This window comes from Peromyscus maniculatus, chromosome 7 (assembly GCF_049852395.1).
Source record: "Peromyscus maniculatus bairdii isolate BWxNUB_F1_BW_parent chromosome 7, HU_Pman_BW_mat_3.1, whole genome shotgun sequence".
Taxonomy (NCBI): Eukaryota; Metazoa; Chordata; class Mammalia; order Rodentia; family Cricetidae; genus Peromyscus; species Peromyscus maniculatus.
This window is the reverse complement of record NC_134858.1, coordinates 77670785-77692182: the sequence shown is the minus strand read 5'-3', so window position 1 is coordinate 77692182 and position 21398 is coordinate 77670785. Positions and strand designations below refer to the sequence as shown.

At 41.3% G+C, this 21398-nt stretch overlaps 1 protein-coding gene across 1 annotated transcript in view; it reads right to left on the bottom strand.

Annotated features, from left to right (window-relative positions):
* The window catches only part of Me1 (malic enzyme 1), a 115338-nt gene extending 102793 nt beyond the window's left edge, over positions 1-12545 (bottom strand). The window contains exon 1 of the mRNA XM_076576733.1: positions 12386-12545. Within this exon, the coding sequence (XP_076432848.1) occupies positions 12386-12463 (78 nt within the window). The 5' untranslated portion in view covers positions 12464-12545. The remainder of the gene's footprint in view (positions 1-12385) is intronic.
* Between the last annotated feature and the right edge of the window lie 8853 nt (positions 12546-21398).

Here is a 21398-nt window from a genome sequence, read left to right as displayed (position 1 = left end):
CCTGGATGTTCATACAATGAGGAATAATGACTCTTGAATCCTGCCATAGCAAGACCTCAGTTTATTGCATACACAAAACAGACATTTTACATATTTAATTTTAGAAACACTAACGTTTTTTTACAACTATAAAATGCTATTTAGAAAACTGATTAGAATATTCATTCTGGTAAAATTATTTTTAAACTTAAAGCAGTCAAAAAGGGACATTAGTGCAAGAATCATCTATAAGACGGAAGAGATAATTCAATAGATTTTCAATTGTGTATATTCATGTGTGTGTGTGTGTGTGTGTGTGTGTGTGTGTGTGTGTGTGAAGTAGAAGAGAAACTTGGACTCTTTCAAACTTGAAAATGAAAGAAAGAGAGGAAGGGAAGGAAGAAAGGAGGGAGGGAGAGGAGGGAGGGAGGGAGGGAGGGAGGGAGGGAGGGAGGGAGGGAGGGAGGGAGGGAAGAAGAAAGGGAGGGAGGAAAAGAAACGAAAAAAATGTTAGGCAAAAAAAAATCTCAAATGAATACAAATGTTATAGAGAAACAGTGGAGCACTAGATGTTATACACTGTGACCACGTGCCTGCAAAAATACCAACCAAATACGGTCTTCTGAGGACACAGCTTATGGTCAGAAGCTCTAACATACGCTCCTTCGTCCAAGTAACAGTGGCACTTCGCCGTCTTCACTCAGACAGCCAGGCCTTTTACCTGTTTCCCCCCGTCTGGTCTGATCGAACAGACCTCTATGCAGTGTCCCTTACCCCACGTGAATGGGAATGCCATCTGGAAGTCTCTCCACAGTCTTTGATGTTTAGTAACTGCAGACTCCTACACTGTTCGCCAAATATTCGCAGACACACTAAAGCACCAACTCATCTTTTTAAAAAACTAATAATTAGGGCTTAGAAATCTGGGGAAATGAGCCAAGTTTAAAAGGGGAAAAAAAGGGTCCCATTATTGATTTCATATCATTTCATGGCCCTTTAAGAGGTGGGGGGAAAAAAATCAGTGACTAAGAAAACTTAAATCTTAGAATCCCTGAAACTCTTAGGATAATACACGATTTTATTTAACCATAGCTTTTATTTACCATATTACTAGAGACATCGTTTTAGACAATTTTATAGAAACTGATAAACAAGTCAGCCCTGTCCAAAACCTGGCAGTAAGGTGTTTCAAAGAAGTTGTCTATTCATGTCACCCTGCATGGCCTGCACAAAACTGACGGCTTCGGAGTGCACATCCAGGGTCTGACTTGCATTTGACTTCTGTCAGACTTGTCATGGAGTTGAGAGGGTTAAAGGTCCATACACAGATCGGGTTTCCAGACACCTGCAATGCGGGCCCCCCAGAGGTCCCTCACATTCTAAATCCAATCTGAGTTTCACCCCTTCCTTGTTCTTTTTTTCCTTACACCCTAAGACTCTTGCACTCGACTTCTGGACAGCAGAAGGGCACTCTGTTCCACTGCAAAGGGCAGCACACCAAACAACTCGACTACTCTACTTCTGAACTCCACCTAGCTTCCTGAGAAAACAAAGCTCTCATGCAGAAGTCAGAAGTGGATTGCCAGCACGAGGGGCTTGTGTTAGAAGTCTATATGCAAACCAACCACTCGGGAACTGCGGGAGGGATTCGTGGATTCAGCAGAAACTTATCAGAAAACAAACACATTTTATTCTCTTCAATGACCATCTTTAATGTTCCCAGAGAAACTCGTGTGGTTTGGATTCACTTGTCTCAGAATTATAACTAAAACTAAACCAAGCAATTGCAAAAAATTGTAACTCACTAGACATCTTGAGCCAGATAACCTACACCAGATGCTAACTGTGACAACAGACTTATTGATATGTTTAAGACAACTGAAATAAGAGGGCAGAAATGGTTATGTTTGTTTATCTAGTGTCCAGAATACTACTTGACACTTAATGGGTAATCCACAAATTGAGAATTAACTCAACTATTTTCTGTAACTAGACACTATTTTTACTTTCACGGAGAAGAAATATTACAAACCACAAAAGCAAGTGAAAGGCAACGATCACAAAGGAACTGATAACCTAACAGTATTTCAAGCGCTCAACAGAGAAGACCAGGAGGTGCCTCCATACCCCACAGTACTCCTCACACACTCACGAGGACAAGATGCCGCCACACCCTGCGTGTCCATCACACACTCACGAAGACAGGTAGAGTGTTTCTGTTCACTCGAGTACTCGCTACACACTCATTGCTACAAGGGAGACAGCTGCTGACACATGAGTGCAAATTAACCTCAGATGCATCAGGTCAAGTGAAAGAAACCAGACTCTATTCACAGGACGCTCTGGAAAAGCAGGGCCCACATGGAGAGACAGAGAATGTTTTGGTGCTGATTGCATAGCACTGGACACTGACAAGAACCAATAGAACTAGTCACCAAAAGAATGCACAAAATGTTCACTATACCAAATTCCCTTAGGCTCTCGTCAATTCGGCAGATAATCTTCTTAGTTAAAATGAAGAAATACAGTAAAATGGACTAAAAGTTTGTTTATGTTGTCAAACATAGTAAAAAGGACTAAAAGCACATTATTGATGTATTTCACATTCCAATTTTAAAGTATCATTTTTGTCTAAATGAGATGTCCTTTTTCATAGTCTATTGTTTAAACTTTAAATAAGTTAAATCTATATAAATGATTTAATGTTACTGCAAATAATTTGACAAATTAATCTTTAAAAATATTTCTTTGTATTTAAAATATTTTAGAATTTTGGAAAATTTTATTGCCATACATATATAAGAGGGAAACTTATATTATTCTAAATCAAATAAATAAAGCTGAAGCTAGCTGTGTGCCTGTAATTTCAGCATGAGGGAAGCTGATTGTAAGGCCAAGGCTTGCTGAAGCTACATAACAAGACTCTGTCTCAATACAAGTATACATTTTTTAAAAAGGTTAAATTGAGCTTGAATTTTTGTCATATTTTGAATTTGTCAATGTAGTTATATACATATTTTACATCTACAAAAAGAGAGGCATTCTTTTCTGCACAGTTTTTAGAGTGCCCAAAATTATTATTTAAATAACCTGTTTTTTTTTTTTTTGGTTTTTTTATTATTATTATTATTATTATTATTATTTTACAACACCATTCAGTTCAACATAATAGCCACAGAATCCCCTGTTCTCCCCCTCTCGCCCACCTTAAATAACCTGTTTTTATAATTAAAACATAGTATTTTTTATATCTTCCTAGTGGTACACCATTTTATTTCTCGTGTCTCTACGTTGGTGTGTGTGTGTGTGTGTGTGTGTGTGTGTGTGTGTGTGTGTGTGTATAGGCATGTGCATGATGAACAGAGGCCCACACCAACTATGTTAGTTGCTCTCTGCCTTACTGAGACAGGGTCTCTCAGTGAACCTGGAACTCATCAAGTCAGCTAGGCTGCCTGGCCAATGAGCTCCAGAGATCTCCTGTCTCCACTTGAACCAGTCCTGGGCTTAGACACGCCCCACTCTGCTCACCATGTCACATGGGTGCTGGGATCAAACTTACCATTTCAGACTTGTACAGTGGGCACTTGGTTCAACACCTCCCCTGCCTCATTTTTTAATTTTTGGGGGTACTGATTAAGGATTTAGAGCCCAGGCACGGTGACATGTACCTATAATTCCAGCACTCCACAGAGTAGAGTGGAGTTCAAGGGCAGACCCAGGTGTGGCAGTGTGTGACTTTCCAGGCAGAGGAAGGTGGATCTCTGTGACTTCAAGGTCAGCCTGGTCTACACAGTGAGTTCTGTTTAGTCCAAGTAGGGACACATAGTGATATTCTGCCTTAAAAAAATAAATAAAAATGAAAAATGGGGCCGGGCGGTGGTGGCGCACGCCTTTAATCCCAGCACTCGGGAGGCAGAGCCAGGCGGATCTCTGTGAGTTCGAGGCCAGCCTGGGCTACCAAGTGAGATCCAGGAAAGGCGCAAAGCTACACAAGAGAAACCCTGTCTCGGAAAACCAAAAAAAAAAAAAAAAAAAAAAATGAAAAATGTTCAAAGCCAGTCTGAACTACACAGACTTGATCTCAAAAAAAGAAAAAAAATTTTGCATAAATCTTTTAAGGTAAAGTCTAGCCTAACCAGCAAGTTCCAGATCAATGAGAGGCTGTGTCTCAAAAAGAGGTGGATGGCTCCTGAGGGACAACACCTGAAGTTGTCCTCTGGCCTCCATATACACGCGCGCGCACGCGCGCACACACACACACACACACACACACACACACACACACACACACACACACAAATAAAATCTTGAGCCAGGCCTAGTCATACACACCGACACCTCCAAACAGTAAAGTATCTAAAAACAAGCAAATAAAGACTTACTTTAAGCTGCACACAAGTGTCAGCATCTTAAGATACTGTCTTGGTCCAATGGGTCCAACATATCTTATATCACACATTTTTAATACATTCCATATAATCAGTGTTGTTGGTAGTATCACGTACAGTGTTTAAATGGTGGTTTTAAGGTATATGCACTTCAACAAACTGTAAAGGGGCCTTTGGCATAAAACATGCCAAGAACTGCTAAAGAGAACTATGCTTCAGATTTTAAGGCCCATGTACCTCTGACATAAACCCAGAAATTTCATGGGCAGCTTCCTCTACCAGGCCACCCCTGACATGTGTAGAGATGTTTTCTGACTTAAGTTTGCTACTTTATTGAGCTTGTGGAGCTTGCTGCATTGGTCAGAATTCCTCAGAAATGCAATGCATATACACATTTGTATAGACACATATATAAGAGATTTATTAATTATAAGAGAACTATAATTGACTCACTCGACTGTGGGGTCAGAAAAGCCACAGTGCTACCTCTAGCAAGCTGTAGACCCAGGGGAGTCAGTGCTGTGATATCAGGCCTGAAAAGCCCTAAGTGCAAGATCCTGAAGTAGTAATCTTTTGGTTGTGAGTTTATGGGAAAAGAAAAAAACAAAAACCACCTGATGTCCCAGCTCCAAAACAGGCAGGAGGAGAACCTCCCTACTTGGTGTTTTTATTCTAGTCAGGCCTTCAACTGATTAAATGAGGCTCACCCACGCCAGAAAGAAGAATCTGCTTTACTCAATTCAAAGGCTAATCTCATCCAGAAACACCCTCTAAGGCACTACTAAGAACACTGACTGACCAAATGTATGGGCACCCCTGTGATACAAAAAGTTAACTGTCACTCTCAGCTAATATTTTCCAACAAGTTACATCGAATTCATGCTTATGGTTCCCGTGTCAGTCACATTTTGCTGCTGGGATAAAGTACCATGACCATAAGCAACTTGGGAAGGACAATTTTATCTTAATCTTCCATCCAATGGCCAAGGCAGGAACTCAAGGTAAGAGCCTGGGGCAGGAACTGAAGAAGAATCCATTCAGGAACACTGTTTATGGGTTTGCTTCCTGGGCTTATCAGTTACCTTCTAGATCCCAGACCCTCCTATCCAGGGACAGGGCCTCTATGATGTCCCACAGACATTCCCCAGCCTGATGGAGGCAATTCCCCCACCTGAGGCTCTCTCAGGTGTGTCAAATTGACAACCAAGATCAGCCACTACAAATGATTAAAAACAAGTACTAGAACTGAATAACACAATAACTGAAAATTTTCACTGGATGGGTTCAAGAACGGAAATGAAATAGAGAGGGAAAGTCAGGGATGCTCGTGATGGATCATTCCAAATGAACCAACCTGACAAAATTATGAAATAAAACACTAGCAGGCCTTTTATTCTGCATTTAGCATTTACATCATCAGTCTAAAAAGGAGAGAATGCTGGAGTTGGCTCAGCTGACAACAGTGCTTGTCATGTAAGTCAAAGAGACTCATTTCACAACCCCAGCACTCAAGCAAAAGCCAGGTATGGTGTCAGGATTCTTTAATCCTCACTCTGGGGAGGTAGAGGCAGGCATCCCTGGAGTTCACTGATCAGCCTAACTAGCCAGTGATCTCCAGGCTCAAAGATCGACTCTACTCAGAGAACAAAATGAAGAGCCGATGAAGAAGACATCCACCATAGCTGTCTGGCCTCTCCACATCCGCGTGTGTGCAAGTGCACACAGATATACACACCAAAAAGAGGAGAAAGGAAAAAAGACTTGAAAAATATTCCAAAATTTATAAAAAATGTTGCAAAAAGATGTAAGGTTACACAATCACGAAGTTTAACAAAGCTAAGAACAGTAACACAAATTCTAATTGCAAAAGCATTTATATTCAAGATTTTGAAAATGAAAAAACAAGCACCACCATTAAGACATCCAAAGAAAAGTGATATACATACACATAATTACACAGCAACTACAGCTTTCTCATCAGAGTCAGGGTAGACCAGGAGGAAGGGGACAATGCTTGTAAATACTGAGGAAGAGAACTGGTAACAGATAATTCCATACCCAGTGAAAATATGCTTCGAAATCAAAGTGAAATAAGGACATCCCCAAAGAAAGGAAAACCAAGATAGCTGGTCTCCTGCAGACCTAGTCCAAAAAAAAAAAAAAAAAATCTTGAGATGGAAGGAAAATGTCCCCTGGTAGTGGGTAGCTGTCTGAGCCATGCCCTGAAGCACCGCCCTGGTGAGGCAGCTGTAGCTGGTACAGCTGCCTATGACCTTGAGTTACTGGCCTCTGGGGCATCACCACCAGGGACCCTTAAGGCCTGGGATACATGTACACTGGCCCTCTTCTTGGCTACCTCATGGTTCTGGATGATGAAATCTTGGACCAAGCCATTCAGTGTGGGACAGAGCTCAGCTTTCCTGGGCCCTATGATAAATCTCCTGTGGTTGTGAGTTTACCCCCAAATAAATTCCTTTGATCATTAAATAGACTCTGTGGATTAATCCCAATTTATTTCAAAGAATATGATGGGCATTGAAGAAAATCCATATGGAGTTTGCTTTCCTTATGGGAAAAGTTAACCATTTGGGCAAAAAAAAAAACTGTTCTTGCCTGGACTGCTTGACAAAATGTTGTATCGACTGAGCATGCAAGACCTATGGAAAAAATGACCAGTAAATTTTGCCAAAACAAGGCAAGGTGGTCCTTCAGGTTCCTGCTTTGCAGAGGAGACTGCCAGACATTCTGCAGGACACAAGGAGAAGCAACAGAGAAACTCTAGGTCTATAGGCTGAAGATGGATGCCCCAACATTGCAGAGGAACTTTGGGTGACTATCCAGGCAGCCAGCTGTCTCTGTCATTCCAGCTTTTTAGAAGTTGCTTACAATGCTCTTCCGCTCTTCCTGTTTACTTAGGTAATATTATATCCTTCTGGGGTCTTTGAGGTAGTTGAAGTCTAGATAGTTATAATTATAATTTCCTTGGTTTTGATAAAAGATAAATAAGAAACTTTAGACTCACAAATATAGGATAATGACAAAATATTTTCTTTAATTTTGCCAAATACAAATAGACTAGATATTGTAACTGTAATTCTTGCTTGATAACTGTTTGTTATATATAATTTTACTATATTAAAGCTAAAACCTTCCTTTTTAATTAGATAGCAGAGGGGAAGTGCTGGGGGATGTCTTTTTGTACACTGTGAATATATGTTGTTCCCATTGGTTAATAAATAAGCCGCTTTGGCCTATGACAAGGCAGCTTAGAGGCAGGCAGGAAATCCAAGGAGAGAAACAGGAAAGAGAAAGATGGAGTGAGGAAGATACCAGGCTGCCATCCTAGGAGCAACATGTAATGGGACGCAGGTAAAGCCGTGGGACGCATGGCGATACATAGATGAATAGTTATGGGTTGAGTTAAACTATAAGAAATAGCAAGAGGCCTGCCAAAGACCATACAGTTGATAATTAATATTAAGCCTCTGAATGATTATTTTATAAGTAGCTGAGGGACTGTGGGGCCAGGTGGGACCTGAGAAAATTTACAGCTCTATCTCCTGAGGACAATTTGGGGCATCAGCAATCAAAAAAACAGAAGCTGTAAATATCTGGAAACTGTATCAGTCTCCTCTCCCTCCTAAAATCTTCAAAATATGTATGGGAGTTTAAAAGGATGTAACATTTTATCTTCTGCATCATATATAAAGATGTGAACTGATGGAATAATACAAATACAGTGGTAACAGAGAAATGTAATGAGACCCACAAGACAGTAATAGTGGCACATTCCAAATGAGTTATAAAATCTTAATGTTACGTAGACTATAAAAGAGCATTCATTATTTCAGAACTGATAAAAGAAAATGACTATGCAAAGAGTATGATCATAAGACTTTTAAATAGACTAAAATACAATTATAAATATTAAAACAATGGAAAAGGAGAGCTGAGCCTGCTGAGGACTAAAGATAAGCTGTCTTCTGTCTTCAAAGGCAAAGGTTCCGGGTGTCCGCAAACAGGAGGGTGGGTGGTTGACTTAGATGTATTACAAGTCCACCTCCACAGCCTCAGGAAAAATGGTGACCTCTTATAGTCTCTCTAATATTGAAAACAATTACCATTTGTCTTAAACCACAGTGCTTTCTGCTCCTAATCATAAGATGTGTTTCTCTCTCTCTTTTCCTTATAACACACCAAAGTAGGTCTTGATAAGCTGGGAAGCAAACAGCAATGAAGCATTTCTCAGAAATTCACCTTTTAAATTTCAGAGTTAATAATGCAGTCCAAATTGTATTTTTATGAGAAATCATCACTAGCTACAACTGGAACAAAATGCCTAAAACATCTAAAAGGGGTAGCATTTGGAGACTCGTAGGAACAATTACATTTAACAAAGTTATTAATTAGTGTTTTCCAACCACTGCATAAACAAAGTGAGAAATAAGAAGAATTATTTTATTGTACATGCAATTTTAATTTTTGTACAGCAGTTTATAAAACATGATTATTAGCCACATAAAATTTCTGAAAACATAGAAACACAAGCCATCTAAATCAGAAGCAATCCTGGAAAACATAAATTCCTGGAAATAATAAATTTTAAATTAGACATATATATATATATATATGTGTGTGTGTGTGTGTGTGTGTGTGTGTGTGTGTGTGTGTGTGTGTGTGATAGGCATGGATAAGCATCTTAAAATAGTTCAGGCTGCAGGGTATGACGGTTCACACCTGCAACTGTAGCACTCAAAAGGCTGAGGCAGGAGGATTGCTTTGAGTTCAAGGCCAGCCTGGGATATACCACGAGAGATCCTGCCTCAAAAAAAGTGTGTGTGTATATGTGTATATGTGTGTGTGTGTGTGTGTGTGTGTGTGTGTGTGTGAGAGAGAGAGAGAGAGAGAGAGAGAGAGAGAGAGAGAGAGAGAGTTGTTCATAAAGACAGCAAATCCCCTTAGTTTGAGGCTGATGTACTTCCCAAACAGCTATGATGAAAACAGTCTGAAGTGATACATGTTTGAATAAGGTTTAGAATTCTGAAGATCTTGTCTCTCTGATTGTTTTTTTTTTTTCACTTCATGTCTAACTATTAATTTTGATTTCACCAATTTTTAACTCGATTACCCACAAGTAGTTACAATTTCACAGATTGTAAAGTTTAAGCCAAATTCTAACATTTCTGACTGTCTTCTATAATACAATAACAGACTCAAATGAACTTTGGACTTCAGTGTAAATGTGCATTACTTAGATATTAATTAATTAGACAGCTACATGTGTGAGTATATTGTCTTAGGATAATGCCAGAACTAACTTTGGAAGCTACCTGCAATTGATGGGGTGGTGGCTGATGCCTTTAATCTGAGCACTTAGGAGGCAGAGGCAGGCAGATCTCGATGACTTCAAGGTCAACCTAGTCTGCATAGTAAATTCTATCCAGACCAGACAAAGTACACAATCAGACTTTCACTAAATAAATAATGACAAAGTAATAAATACAAAATAATGTGGGAAAACTGAGTGCATAAGTGTAAGCATTAAATAATGACAGTGGGAATGAGATAATTAGGAAAGGCGTCCCTAGGGAAATGATTACTGAGTCAATTAATATTATTTTAATTCTATGAATTACACAACAAAAATGGAAAGAAGAAAATCATCAAATATATTTTAAGCTAAAGGCTAAGTTTGGGAGTTAATTAGACGAATCTGGGATACATAGCGAAACGATAATTGTACTTTAACATAACAGGAAATAACAGCATAAATACTTGAATAACAGAAGGGGCAAGTGAATAAAATGCTAACTAATGGCGATGGTGTGTGTGTGTGTGTGTGTGTGTGTGTGTGTGTGTGTGTGTGTGTGTGTGTGTTTGTCTGCCTCTAGTGGTAAGTACCTGATGGGGTTCTGGGAACTGAACTCAGGTCCCCTGCAAGAACAGCAAGCACTCTTAACCACTGAGCCATTTCCCCAGCCCTACGAGAAGTTGTCATCCATACCCATATGTAAGGAAATAGTGCTAACAAAGTGTGCCTTAGTCACCCAAAGGGAAGGTCATACAATTCTTCTTTAATGTGGTTAAAGGAGTCTTTCTACAACCAGGTGACAGGCCAAGCCAGGCTATGAGGAGATATTTAGAGAGTTAAGATTGGCATCCCTTTGGAGTCAAATCATCTCAAAATAAAAAAATAAAAACTGAATTAAATTAAAAATCCTATCCTGCTAATGAAGACAGAGGAGTCTTGAGTGTATGGCAGATGAGGAAAAGCCCTGCTTTCAATGATGTTACTTCCATGAGGCACAGTACTGGTCCTAAGGCTGAATAAGTAAAATTCACTTTATTGATTGCCCCAGGATGACCCAGATTTTTAATCCAATTTCATACAATACAGAAAAAATGTGTAAACATATTAATACTACACGTTTCTGCCTTTAGTGCAAGATCTCTGTGACGGTGTTATCTATCCTAAAGTTGGTGCCAGCTGTTACAGGACGGGAGATTCCAAACAGAATGAAGTACACCTTTGCTAAGGGATGGTCTGACCTGTCTACCCACTCTTAACAAACATTTGAACCTTGACTTAAGAAAATCAAACAGGTTATACTACTCATGTGATCTTGTCAAGGCAGCCCATAATTTCATCACAAATTAGGGCAGGCAGGTAACACGTGAAACTAGCAAATGGTTTTGTCACACCGAAGTTTACCTTTGTTCTAGTGAAAAGAGACCAGGACCTACAGAATAATAAAGGAAGAGAAGAAAAATTCAACTGGCAATTAAACTTATTTTGAGGGAAAAATAAGTAGAAAAACTTTAAAATTTTTATACTATTTAACTATACATAGTAAATAATCAAAGATTTGCAAAAGTCACCATAAAAAAAAGGAAACTCAAACTGGCTATAATGTATGAAATAATCAGACATCTTTAAGTTAATAATAATGATCAACAAGTCATCAACCACACAACTGGAGGGGAATGATGAGATCCATTTCTTAATGAAAAAGGGGGTTCACTAAAGTGATAACCCAAACGACTAAACAGGCATCCATGCTGACACTCATGTCATGTTCCATGTACTGAATAAATAGGAAATGTTAGAAACACAGGGGGGGGGGACCCCAATCTAAAACCACGCTGTAAAATAAGACCTAGTTATTTACAAAAGCAAAATGATTGTTTCTACAGGATCTTCAGGATTTAGGGGAGATCTTGGGGATAGGGTGGGAGGAGATATGTCACAGCTTGTGAAAAAATGAACTCCGATTAGGGCATACACTGCATTTCCTTTCAATTAAAAAAAAATAAATAAGAGGACAGGTTAAAAAAAAAATAACTTCCCCAAAGCTAAAATTCAGAAAGAAAATAATAAATACAATAAATGGCTTTACTACAGGCTCCTGTAAATTTTTCCCACCAAGGCATGCATGCAAGGTGCAACAGCAGCCACCCACCCATGCATCCTTAGGCTCTTAACCGTGTGGCCCCAGAAACCCAAGAGGCCCTGGACCCCCAACATCCTCGGTGGGGATCCCAGGCGCTCAGAGCCCATCTCTGTTCAGTAGGGACCAGTAGGGTGTCACTTGTCTCCATCCAGAGCAGCCTCCGGTCACTGCCAGGTCCTGTCACCTGGACAAGGAGGGCACGTCGTCGCGGCTGCCCTGGCCGCCCGCCCGCCCTCTTGCCTGCCTGCCACCCTCACGGGCACCGCTCGGTTCCCGCACCGGTCCACACGTCCCTCCCCGGGGTAGGCTCCTGGTTCTCGGGAGACGGGCAGACAAAGAAAAGTCCCGGGCGGGCGGGCGGGCGAGCGGGCGGGCGGGCACAAGTTCCATCTTGCCCGGTGGCCCCCGGACTGGATGCTGAGGGGCGCGGGCGCCGGCTCCGCCGTGGCCTCCGGGGACGTCCCCTCGGTGGGACGCGGGTCCCCGCGGCCCAGGGGCGGGCGATGGGGGGCACCGGCCCGGGGGGGGGGGAGGACGACGGACTCTCCGGCGGGGCGGCGGGCTCACCTTGTTGAGATGCGGGTCCCGCGTCAGCAGGTAGCCGCGCTGGTGGGTGTGGCGGCGGCGGGGGGTTCGGGGCTCCATGGCCGTGGGCACGGTGGCGGGGCGGGCGCGGAGTGAGTGCGGCGGGCGGCGGCCGCGCGAGGGAAGGCCCCGCGGCCGGGGGCGGGCGGGCGGGGGTGGCGAGAGGGGGTGGCGAGGCGGGAGGAGCCCGCGCCTAAGCCGCCGCCGCCGCCGCCGCCGCCGCGGCCGGGCGGCCCGCGAGAAGCGCTGAGTCACGGCGGCGGCATCGGCCGAGCCGCCGTGCGAGGGGGCGGGGGCGGGGCGCCGGCGGGGCTGGCAGGCGGGCGAGCGGGCGAGCGGGCCACCCGGGGCCCCGACGGGTGAGCAGGGGCGGGCCTGGCTTCCCCCGCGCGGTCCACTGTCCTCCCCTAACCCCACCGTCCTGGATGCCAGCCATGCCCCCGGGGCCTGCTGCTGCAGCAGGGGATGAACTTGCACCCAGAAAGAGCCCAGGCCTCGATGGCACTCACTGGGCGAGAGAGCGACTCCTCGCCCAGTATCTAAGGGGAGGTTTTTGGTTTTTGTTTTTGTTTTTTTTTAAATCTGAGTGTGATCAGAGGAAAGGTGTTAAGAGTGCACGGGTCCAGGGCACAGTCCTCCTGAGCTTAAGGACAATTTTCCTGAGTGTTCTGGAAACCAAGATGTCGATTTTGCAAGACTTATGGTTTCTGCTTGGATGAGAGAGGGCCAGAATATAAGGTCTTGCCAGGATTGAAAGCCTGTGGTTGTCTTATTGATATGTATACTTCAAGATTCAAGGACTGGAGAAGTGGTCCGATCCCACCCTGCCATAAAGGAATATCTGATTTAAAAAACAAAAAACAAAAAACCAAAACAACAACAAAGCAGCCTTTAGACACCAAAGCTTTCCGCGGTCCCTTTCCAGTTAAGTAGACAGTAGGTCTTCACCTTGACACTGCAGGACGGTGTGTGGGTTGTGCCATTATACCAATAAACAGACTGTTGTCTTCGTTTCTATTTATTTTACTTGACCTATCAGTAAGGACAGCGATAGCTTCTGGGCTATGCTTGAATACAAAAGTTGCCTTGGCCTAGTTTTAACACTGGATAGAATCAGTTATTTTATAGAGAGCATTATATTAGCATCGCAGAGTTCTTCAAAAACATGCCTTGCCTTTAAGCACACCTTTCATTGTGAATTTTATAACCCATAAATAATTAATCTCATAACATCTGAGAAGAAGGTGTACTTTACGAAGCTCACTCTCCTAAATTAGAGGAGGCGCTTCACAATTGGGGCGCTTTGTGTGAGCCAAAAACAGTTTAACAGCAGACCTCGGAGATGCTTAAGGGGAAACAAAATAAAACAGCCAGTATAATGAAGCTGTTATGACATAAATTCAGAGATGTTACTTGTCCATTCCTGTTTCTGGGACTTAAGGTCTTTAGCCAGGAACACTGATACAGAATAACCCACACAGAGCATATGACCTCTTCCTCTAAGCAAACACTACAAAGGGTTAAAAAAAACCAAAAACCTCCAGGATAGGTAAATTTCATATATTTTACTTGTATGTTTACTTTCCCTATGACAGTTCCAGTTCCAGTCATCTTTAGTGGTTAGCAGCCCAAGGAACTATTTTGTACATCCACATGCACTTCCAAAAAAGACTCAGAACCTATTTCCCACATGTTGACAAGAACAGCAAACTTCTCACTCTTTTTGTTTGTAAAACTAGATTTTATTGCCAAAAAAGTAACAAAAAAAGTGCATAGATTAAGAAAAACAAACAGCAAAAACTCCTTTGCCTTCACTTACCTTGTAAGAAGCTGAGGTTTGCAATGCCACTCTGTACATAATTGATAATGTTAAGAATGTTAAAAATAGGCGCTGAAGAGATAGCTTAGCAGTTCAGAGGACCCAAGTTCAGTTCTTAAGGCCCAAGTGGTGTGGCTTACAGCTTCTGTAACTCCAGCTCCTCTCACCCTGCATGCAGTACACACATACATCTATGCAGGCAAACACTTAGTGCATAAAATAAATCACAAAAAGAATGCTAAAGGCAGAGGCTGGCGGTGTGGCTCCTCGGTAAAGCGCTTGTTTAGCATAACTGAGGTCCTTAGTCTGACCTCCAGTACGTTCATTTATCCCTTAATATATTCAAAGTACATTCAGAATGTTTGCTGAACACTCACCATATACTGAACTTCAGGCTGGGTTATCAGCACACAGACATGAGTTTGAGGGGACAGTGAATAGACAAGAAAAGATGTTAGAAAATCACAACATCTAAACTATGAAAAAAGTAGACTGCATTTCAGCAATTCGCAACATGAAGTCTCATTTTAAAATATGCTTTTAATTATTTTTCTCTAACACAGGATGTTTTCTATTTAAGTACTTGAAAATATCTCTAAATGGTGGAAGCATTTTCTCAGGAGTAACTACAAGAGAATACCCATAATGCCTCACTTTACATGTATATCGCAAACATGTTCCCCAACTGCCACAAATATGGAGTTGAGTTTCCCACATTTGGGGGAACCTCAGGAGTTAGCAGATCTGGGATGGAATGCTGAGCCTTGCCCTAGGAAAACTGCCTACATGACCACGGTATTTCCCTTGCCAAATAAGTCTGTAATTTACCTTTTAAAATGAAAACATTATCATCTTCCACTACAAAAAGAAAATTAATTTATGTATGTTTTGCTTTTTTTTTTTTTTTGAGACAATCTCCCTAAATAGCCTCCCAAATATTAGGATTACAGGTGTTTACCACCATGTATGGCTTCTAAACTTGTTTTAGGAATACAAATTTTACTTACAATTTTAGGAGTTAGAGGCCTTCATGTTATAAAGCAGGATTAACTGACTTTATAAGGTTAAGTATTAACCTTGTGTGATTGATAGTATTGTGCTCAATTCTTCCGTTTGTATTGAATTCTCTTTTATAATAAACTAAGTGGTTTTTAAAATTGTTTTTGTTTGCATCCTTTTTTTTTTTTTTTTTTAATTAGGAGAAGAGATGTTTGAAAACAGATCCATGGAAGGATTTTGTTTTGTTTTGTTTGGGTTTGGTTTTAGCAGATAACACATAGCTTCCCAGATACGTAATATATCTCTCTAGGTCTAAGGTCAGCTATGAAGTGTATGCTAAAGTTTGCCTCCTCTAGGTTGAACAGTAGGAGAGCGGTTCAGTCTGCAGGACTGAGAAAGTACGTTCCTCTCCAATGTGGAAAAGCACACAGAGTGTCCCAACAGTGTACGGGACATACTTTATTGCTCTGTTACGGATTACCTCAAGAGCTAAACAACAACAATCACTGCATGCACTCCTGTGGCTTCTGTGCATGCCTGATTGGAGGATAGTCTGGTTTCTTAGTACTGGCCCACGGTTTCTCACGTAGCCACAATAAGAGCAGTTGACACATCCATGGAGTCCCAGCTACTCAGAAGGCAGTATTACTTGAGGCAGGAATTCATCAAGCCAGCCTAGGGAACAAAGTGTGTGAGAGCTTTTCTCAAGAGAGAGAGAGAGGAAAGAAGAGAGAAGAGAAGGAGAAGGAAGTAGCCTTGGAATAAAGCTTATCTGCCTGGCAGTTGGGGCCTTTCCAGTGACACACAAATATGCCCTGTTTCCCTCTGTATCTATCTTCAGGGAGTCTCGGAGTCTCTTCATATGTGACTCCTCATTATAGGCTGATTTGAGGGCATCAAGCATTCACAAACAATTGGCATGGAACCTAGCCTGTGTGCGTGCAGGGCAAGTATTCCAGAGTCCAGGCTAGACAGTGCTTTTCCTCCAGATAACCTAGCCTCGGAAGTCACATATTGCCAGTTCTCTTTTAATGCAAACAGTCACGTAAAGCTGCCCCCATGGGAGGAATGCCAAAGCCACATTGTAAGAAGAGCTTGCTTGCTGGGGAAGCCGTTGAAGCAGCTTTGAAAACACTGTCTTCCATTCTGATCTATGGAGCACTGTTTAACTCTTCCCATCATTAGCTCATCTAGCATGTGTAGTGGATGACAGGCTTGACATAGATTACAGAGAAGAATATAAAATGTGTATAATTAACACGTTGAGAAGAACTTAGTTCAGTAAAGTAATTTAAAGAGTGCATATATCAAGGCTGGTAAAGTGCCAGAGCTCATGGGGACCCGAGTCAATCCCGAAAAGCCAGGTTTGGAGCACGCACGTGTAATCCTGGCATTGCAGCAGCAGAAATGAGTGGGGCCCCTGGGCTCCCTAGGCAGCTTAGCTCTTAGCCCAATCAAGTTCCAGGTCACTGAGAGATCTGGTCTTAACAAGGTGGAGAGCTCCTGAAGAACAACACACAAGGTGACCTCTGGCCTTCACACATGTGCACATGTGTACATATGAACACACGCACAAAGTATATCATCCTAATTCAGTTCAGATTCAGACCTGAACCCTTATAGTTATTTTCAGTATATCTGTTGCCATAGTTACTGCTGATAACTCTGTCTAGGAAGAGGTTTCAAAATGCCTTCCAAATTGCTTTCATTGTGGATTAGTGAGATGTATTTTCTTTACATTTTTTTGAAAAATAGAAATCTCTTAAAAATCTGTTAAGACTCAGCCAGAGGGTTAAATTACCCACAATACACCATTCTGCAATGTACCTTAAGTATTATAGTTAGATCATCAAGTTACATTGGTTTCACAGAAGGTTAACAAGGAGCCATGAAATGATTACATATTTGAGACAGGCCAGCCTGTTCTACAAAGAGAATTCCAGGACAGTCAAAGCTACAGAGAGAAACCCTGTTTCAGGGAAAAAAAAAATTACATATTTAAAACAGGTCTGGACCTGTTGGAATCACGTATTACTTAGCTGTAATAACAGAATAATAATTAATAACATTAAAAATAAGCCAGAAACTGAATAATAATGGGTAGAGAACTTTTTTAACTTAGAAAAATATGCTCCAAGACTGTTAAAAGTATATTTTGCTAGGCGGTGGTGGCACATGCCTTTAATCCCAGCACTTGAGAGGCAGAGCCAGGAGAATCTCTGTTAGTTCGAGGCCAGCCTGGTCTATGGAGCGAAATCCAAGGCAGAGACCAAAATTACACAGAGAAACCCTGTCTCGAAAAACCAAAAAAAAAAAAAAAAAAAGAGAGAGAGAGTATATTTCATTTTATAATTTTACTATGTTTGACGTTTACCATAAAGGACATATATTATTTTATATACAGGAAAACTATTTTAAAATGTTTGTAGCATACGTGGAGTTGGGGTGTGTGATCAGTGCATTATTCTGTAAGGTTTTGGGGATCCCACAGTCTTTCCTCTTTCATTCCTGAGATGGTTGAGGTTGTGGGTCAGCAGTCTATTTCATCAGCATCATGGGTAGTGAAAACTCCTGACAGCTTGCCAGCAGGCACTAAACCCAACCATAATAATATGCCAGTCGAAGATGGGCCAGATAAATTTCACAAGTCCTTACTGTGCCAAGCACCTGTGCAGATCCACCCAGCTCTCGTTACTCTGAAATAGCTAGATTAAAAACAAACACAAGTGATCTAAAGATAAAAAACTGAAGTTAAAGAGCTTTATGGAAATGTCAAACTTTTAAAAATAAATAATATAGATCAAATTTACCGTTTAACCTTGATTCATCTAAATTATCATATAGTTTAATTAATTAATATACAACTGATGTTCAAATACAACATGATGTTTATCTCTAATAATTTTATGTAGAGTTTTACCTCTTGGTATCTATATATTCTGAACATCTTAATGTTAGAGAAAGCCTACATATGATTTATTTTCAAATTGAGGTTTGATTTGAGAAACTTGTTAAAGTTTTTAAATGTCTTCTTGGAATAAGAGGCAAGTTACTACTTTTAAATTGGCATTTACTTTGGATACCATATTGAACTATTTGCAATTTTATTTCAAGAAATTTTTTAAATAATCAGAAAAAATCCTCAGGGACAGAAGAGCCTTATTAAGTTACTTGATTTAGTTTGAATAATCTTAATAGACAGAATATTGTTTCTTTTGGAAGCCAACTCATAACATATAAACTTCATTAACTCCGAGCCCAGGAGCTATATCTAGTGGTTAGCATCCAGGGCCCCACCAGAAACACAAGTAAGCCAGCATTAAGTACCAGCTCTTCCTCTGTAATGCCATCAAAAATTGGCTTTCAAATGGAGTCCTAAGCAGACACTGCTGATGTAAGCACAGAGCTCCAGACTTTCCGGGAGAGACAGTGTGTTGAGGAAGATTGTGTTGGGAGAGTTATACAAGAGATTCATTCATGGTAGATGGAGACCTGAGAGAAGGCACGTAGGCCAGAGGAGAAATGAGGAGTGTTAAAATAAATTTTGCCATCGTGAAAACTGCAGGATCGAGCTATTCTGAAGACATACTTAGATTTCTGAAGGGGAACTTAGAAATCTTTGGACAGGGGCAAAAAATAAAAAGTCAATTTTAATTGGTAAGAAAGTCATTAAGGTTTGTTTTGGTGTGTGTGTGTGTGTGTGTGTGTGTGTGTGTGTGTGTGTGTGTGTGGTTTTGAAATAACCAGGCTTGGGTCCTTGTTTTCCCTAAGAATTCACTTACCCTTTGAAGACTTCCCAAGAAGCCTGGAATTTATACAGATAGAGGAATCTTTACCTTAATTGTTTACAGCCAGCCTGTTTATACTGAGATTTGAAGATATGATTTCTTTGCTAGAGCCCAGTGCCAGAAAAACTGAAGTCAGTAGCTCCCCAATCCCTCACCCACCCTACCCACCAGGCTGTTTACCTTCTGTGGTTAATGGAAAGGGAAAGTTCCCAGTATATTTCCTCCCCTTCACTGTGGAAGCTGCTCGCTCATGTGGATAATGAGGCTGATAGAACCAAAACCAGTACATCACCACCATGGCCTTACAGTAACAGGAACTGAGTTTTATCATGTGCTCCAGTCTCTACAGACATTGAAGAATCCTACCGACCCCCAAATACACACACACACACACACACACACACACACACACACACACACACACACTTTCTTGCATCTCTTCCCCTTCTTCATATTTTAACACATAACCCCAATACAAGGGGCAGTGTGTGTGTGTGTGTGTGTGTGTGTGTGTGTGTGTGTGTGTGTGTGTGTAAACAAAAAGACTGAAAAGAGAAGAAGCTTCCAGAACACAGGCAAAGTGAGGGCCCAAAGTATAAAAATATTGTGTTAAAATCCTCAAGTTCTTAAAAATCAGCTCTGTAACATTTCTAGGTTTGCCAGAGAAAACTTGAAGATTTTACAGGTCAGGGATGGGCCTGGAGGCACATACCTTTGATCTCAACATTCAGGAGGCAGAAGCCCATAGATCTACAAGTTCTAGACCAAGCTGGTCTACATATAAATTCCAGGCTAGCTAGGGCTTCAAAGTGAAACCCTGCCTCACAAATTAGTTAGTTAATTAATTAATTAGCTAATTAATTAATTAAAAATAAAAAAGGTTTTCTGGTCAAGTCCTACAGACTTTAATTCATACTTTGATTTGTCACTGCCTATCTACAGGAAACTGATAGGTAACAACTTTAAAGTAAATGTAACTTAATACCAGTATCAATAGAGGACATTGTTATACAAAGTTTTCATGGTAATCTTCCTATAATACCTGTGGGAGAGGTCCTATGCCTAACTCATAAAGCAAAACTAGATGTGTACATTTTTTTTATAAGTAGACCTGCACAGACACAAAAGAAAAAGGAAATAGGTAATAAAGGCACATGACTTTCCTGGCAGTTTCTGAGCAATAGAAGAGCAGTAGACAGGGACGGCATAGTACTTGAGTTCCTACACTTAATGGTCCTGTCTCTACATCTACTCAGCTCCCAGGCCCCTCCCCACTTGTGACAATAATACATACTGATGTCTCCAGAAATCGATGCTTTTCAACCTCAAACACATCGTCAAGTTGTTCTTTCCCCCAGTGATCCCGTTGACTTGGATTTAAATTCCTTTTCTTTGGTAGTCCTGCTAAGACTTTAGAGCCTATATTTTCTTACAGAGGGAAGAACCCTCGAGTCACACTACAAATTGAAATCTCCCCAGAGATCCCGTTTAGAAATAAACAAATCCTCTACCCGACTCCAGTTAACTCACAGCCATTAGCAATTGCAGTGACTGTAGATGGAGATTTATTTTGGTAATCGTAACTGTTCTCCTCAGACATCTCTGCCTCACCCCACCCCAGCCATTTAATACCATCACCAACCCTTGAGTTTACATAAGACATTGTTAGTGTTTCTCTCTCTTCAACTGACTACAGGAAAACTGAGTGGGATGCTATAAGGAAACATTTAGGGCAGAAAAAGGTTGTTAGAGGGGCTGGAGAGGTGGCTTGCTGGGTAAGATGCTTCACTGACAGGACCCCTTAAGACCTGGGTGGAGCAGGTACCTAGCAGTTACCGGCTGTCTCACTCGGGGTGGTGCTTCAGGGTCAAGCACAGACACCACCCCTACACTGCTCTTGCAGAGGACACTAATTCCACCCAGGTCAGCTGACTCACAACCAGCCCTAGCCCCAGCTCCAGGAGATACAATGCTTTAGGCAGTCACCAGCATACATATGCACAAACCCACACACATATGCATAATTTACAGAAAGAAGAAGAAATCCTTCTAGAAGTTCAAAAATAATTTTTTTTAAAAAAGCATGGTTTAGCCAAGAAATTAGACTTTTAAAAATATTTACTTTTAATTACATGCGCCGTGCAAGCATGAGGACCGAAATTGGGATCCCCAGAAACCCACACAATTGTCAGGTGAGTAAGGGAGCCCTCATGTAATTCCATCCGAGGAAGATGGAAACAGGAGCTCCAGAGCAAGCTGGCTAGCAAGACTAGCCTTACCAAAGAGCTCTAGGTTTGATTAAAAGACCTTGCCTGAATGCGTAAGGAGGATAGTTCCCAACGGCAACCTCAGATAATATAGAATACAGTTTCTTTAAATCATATTATAT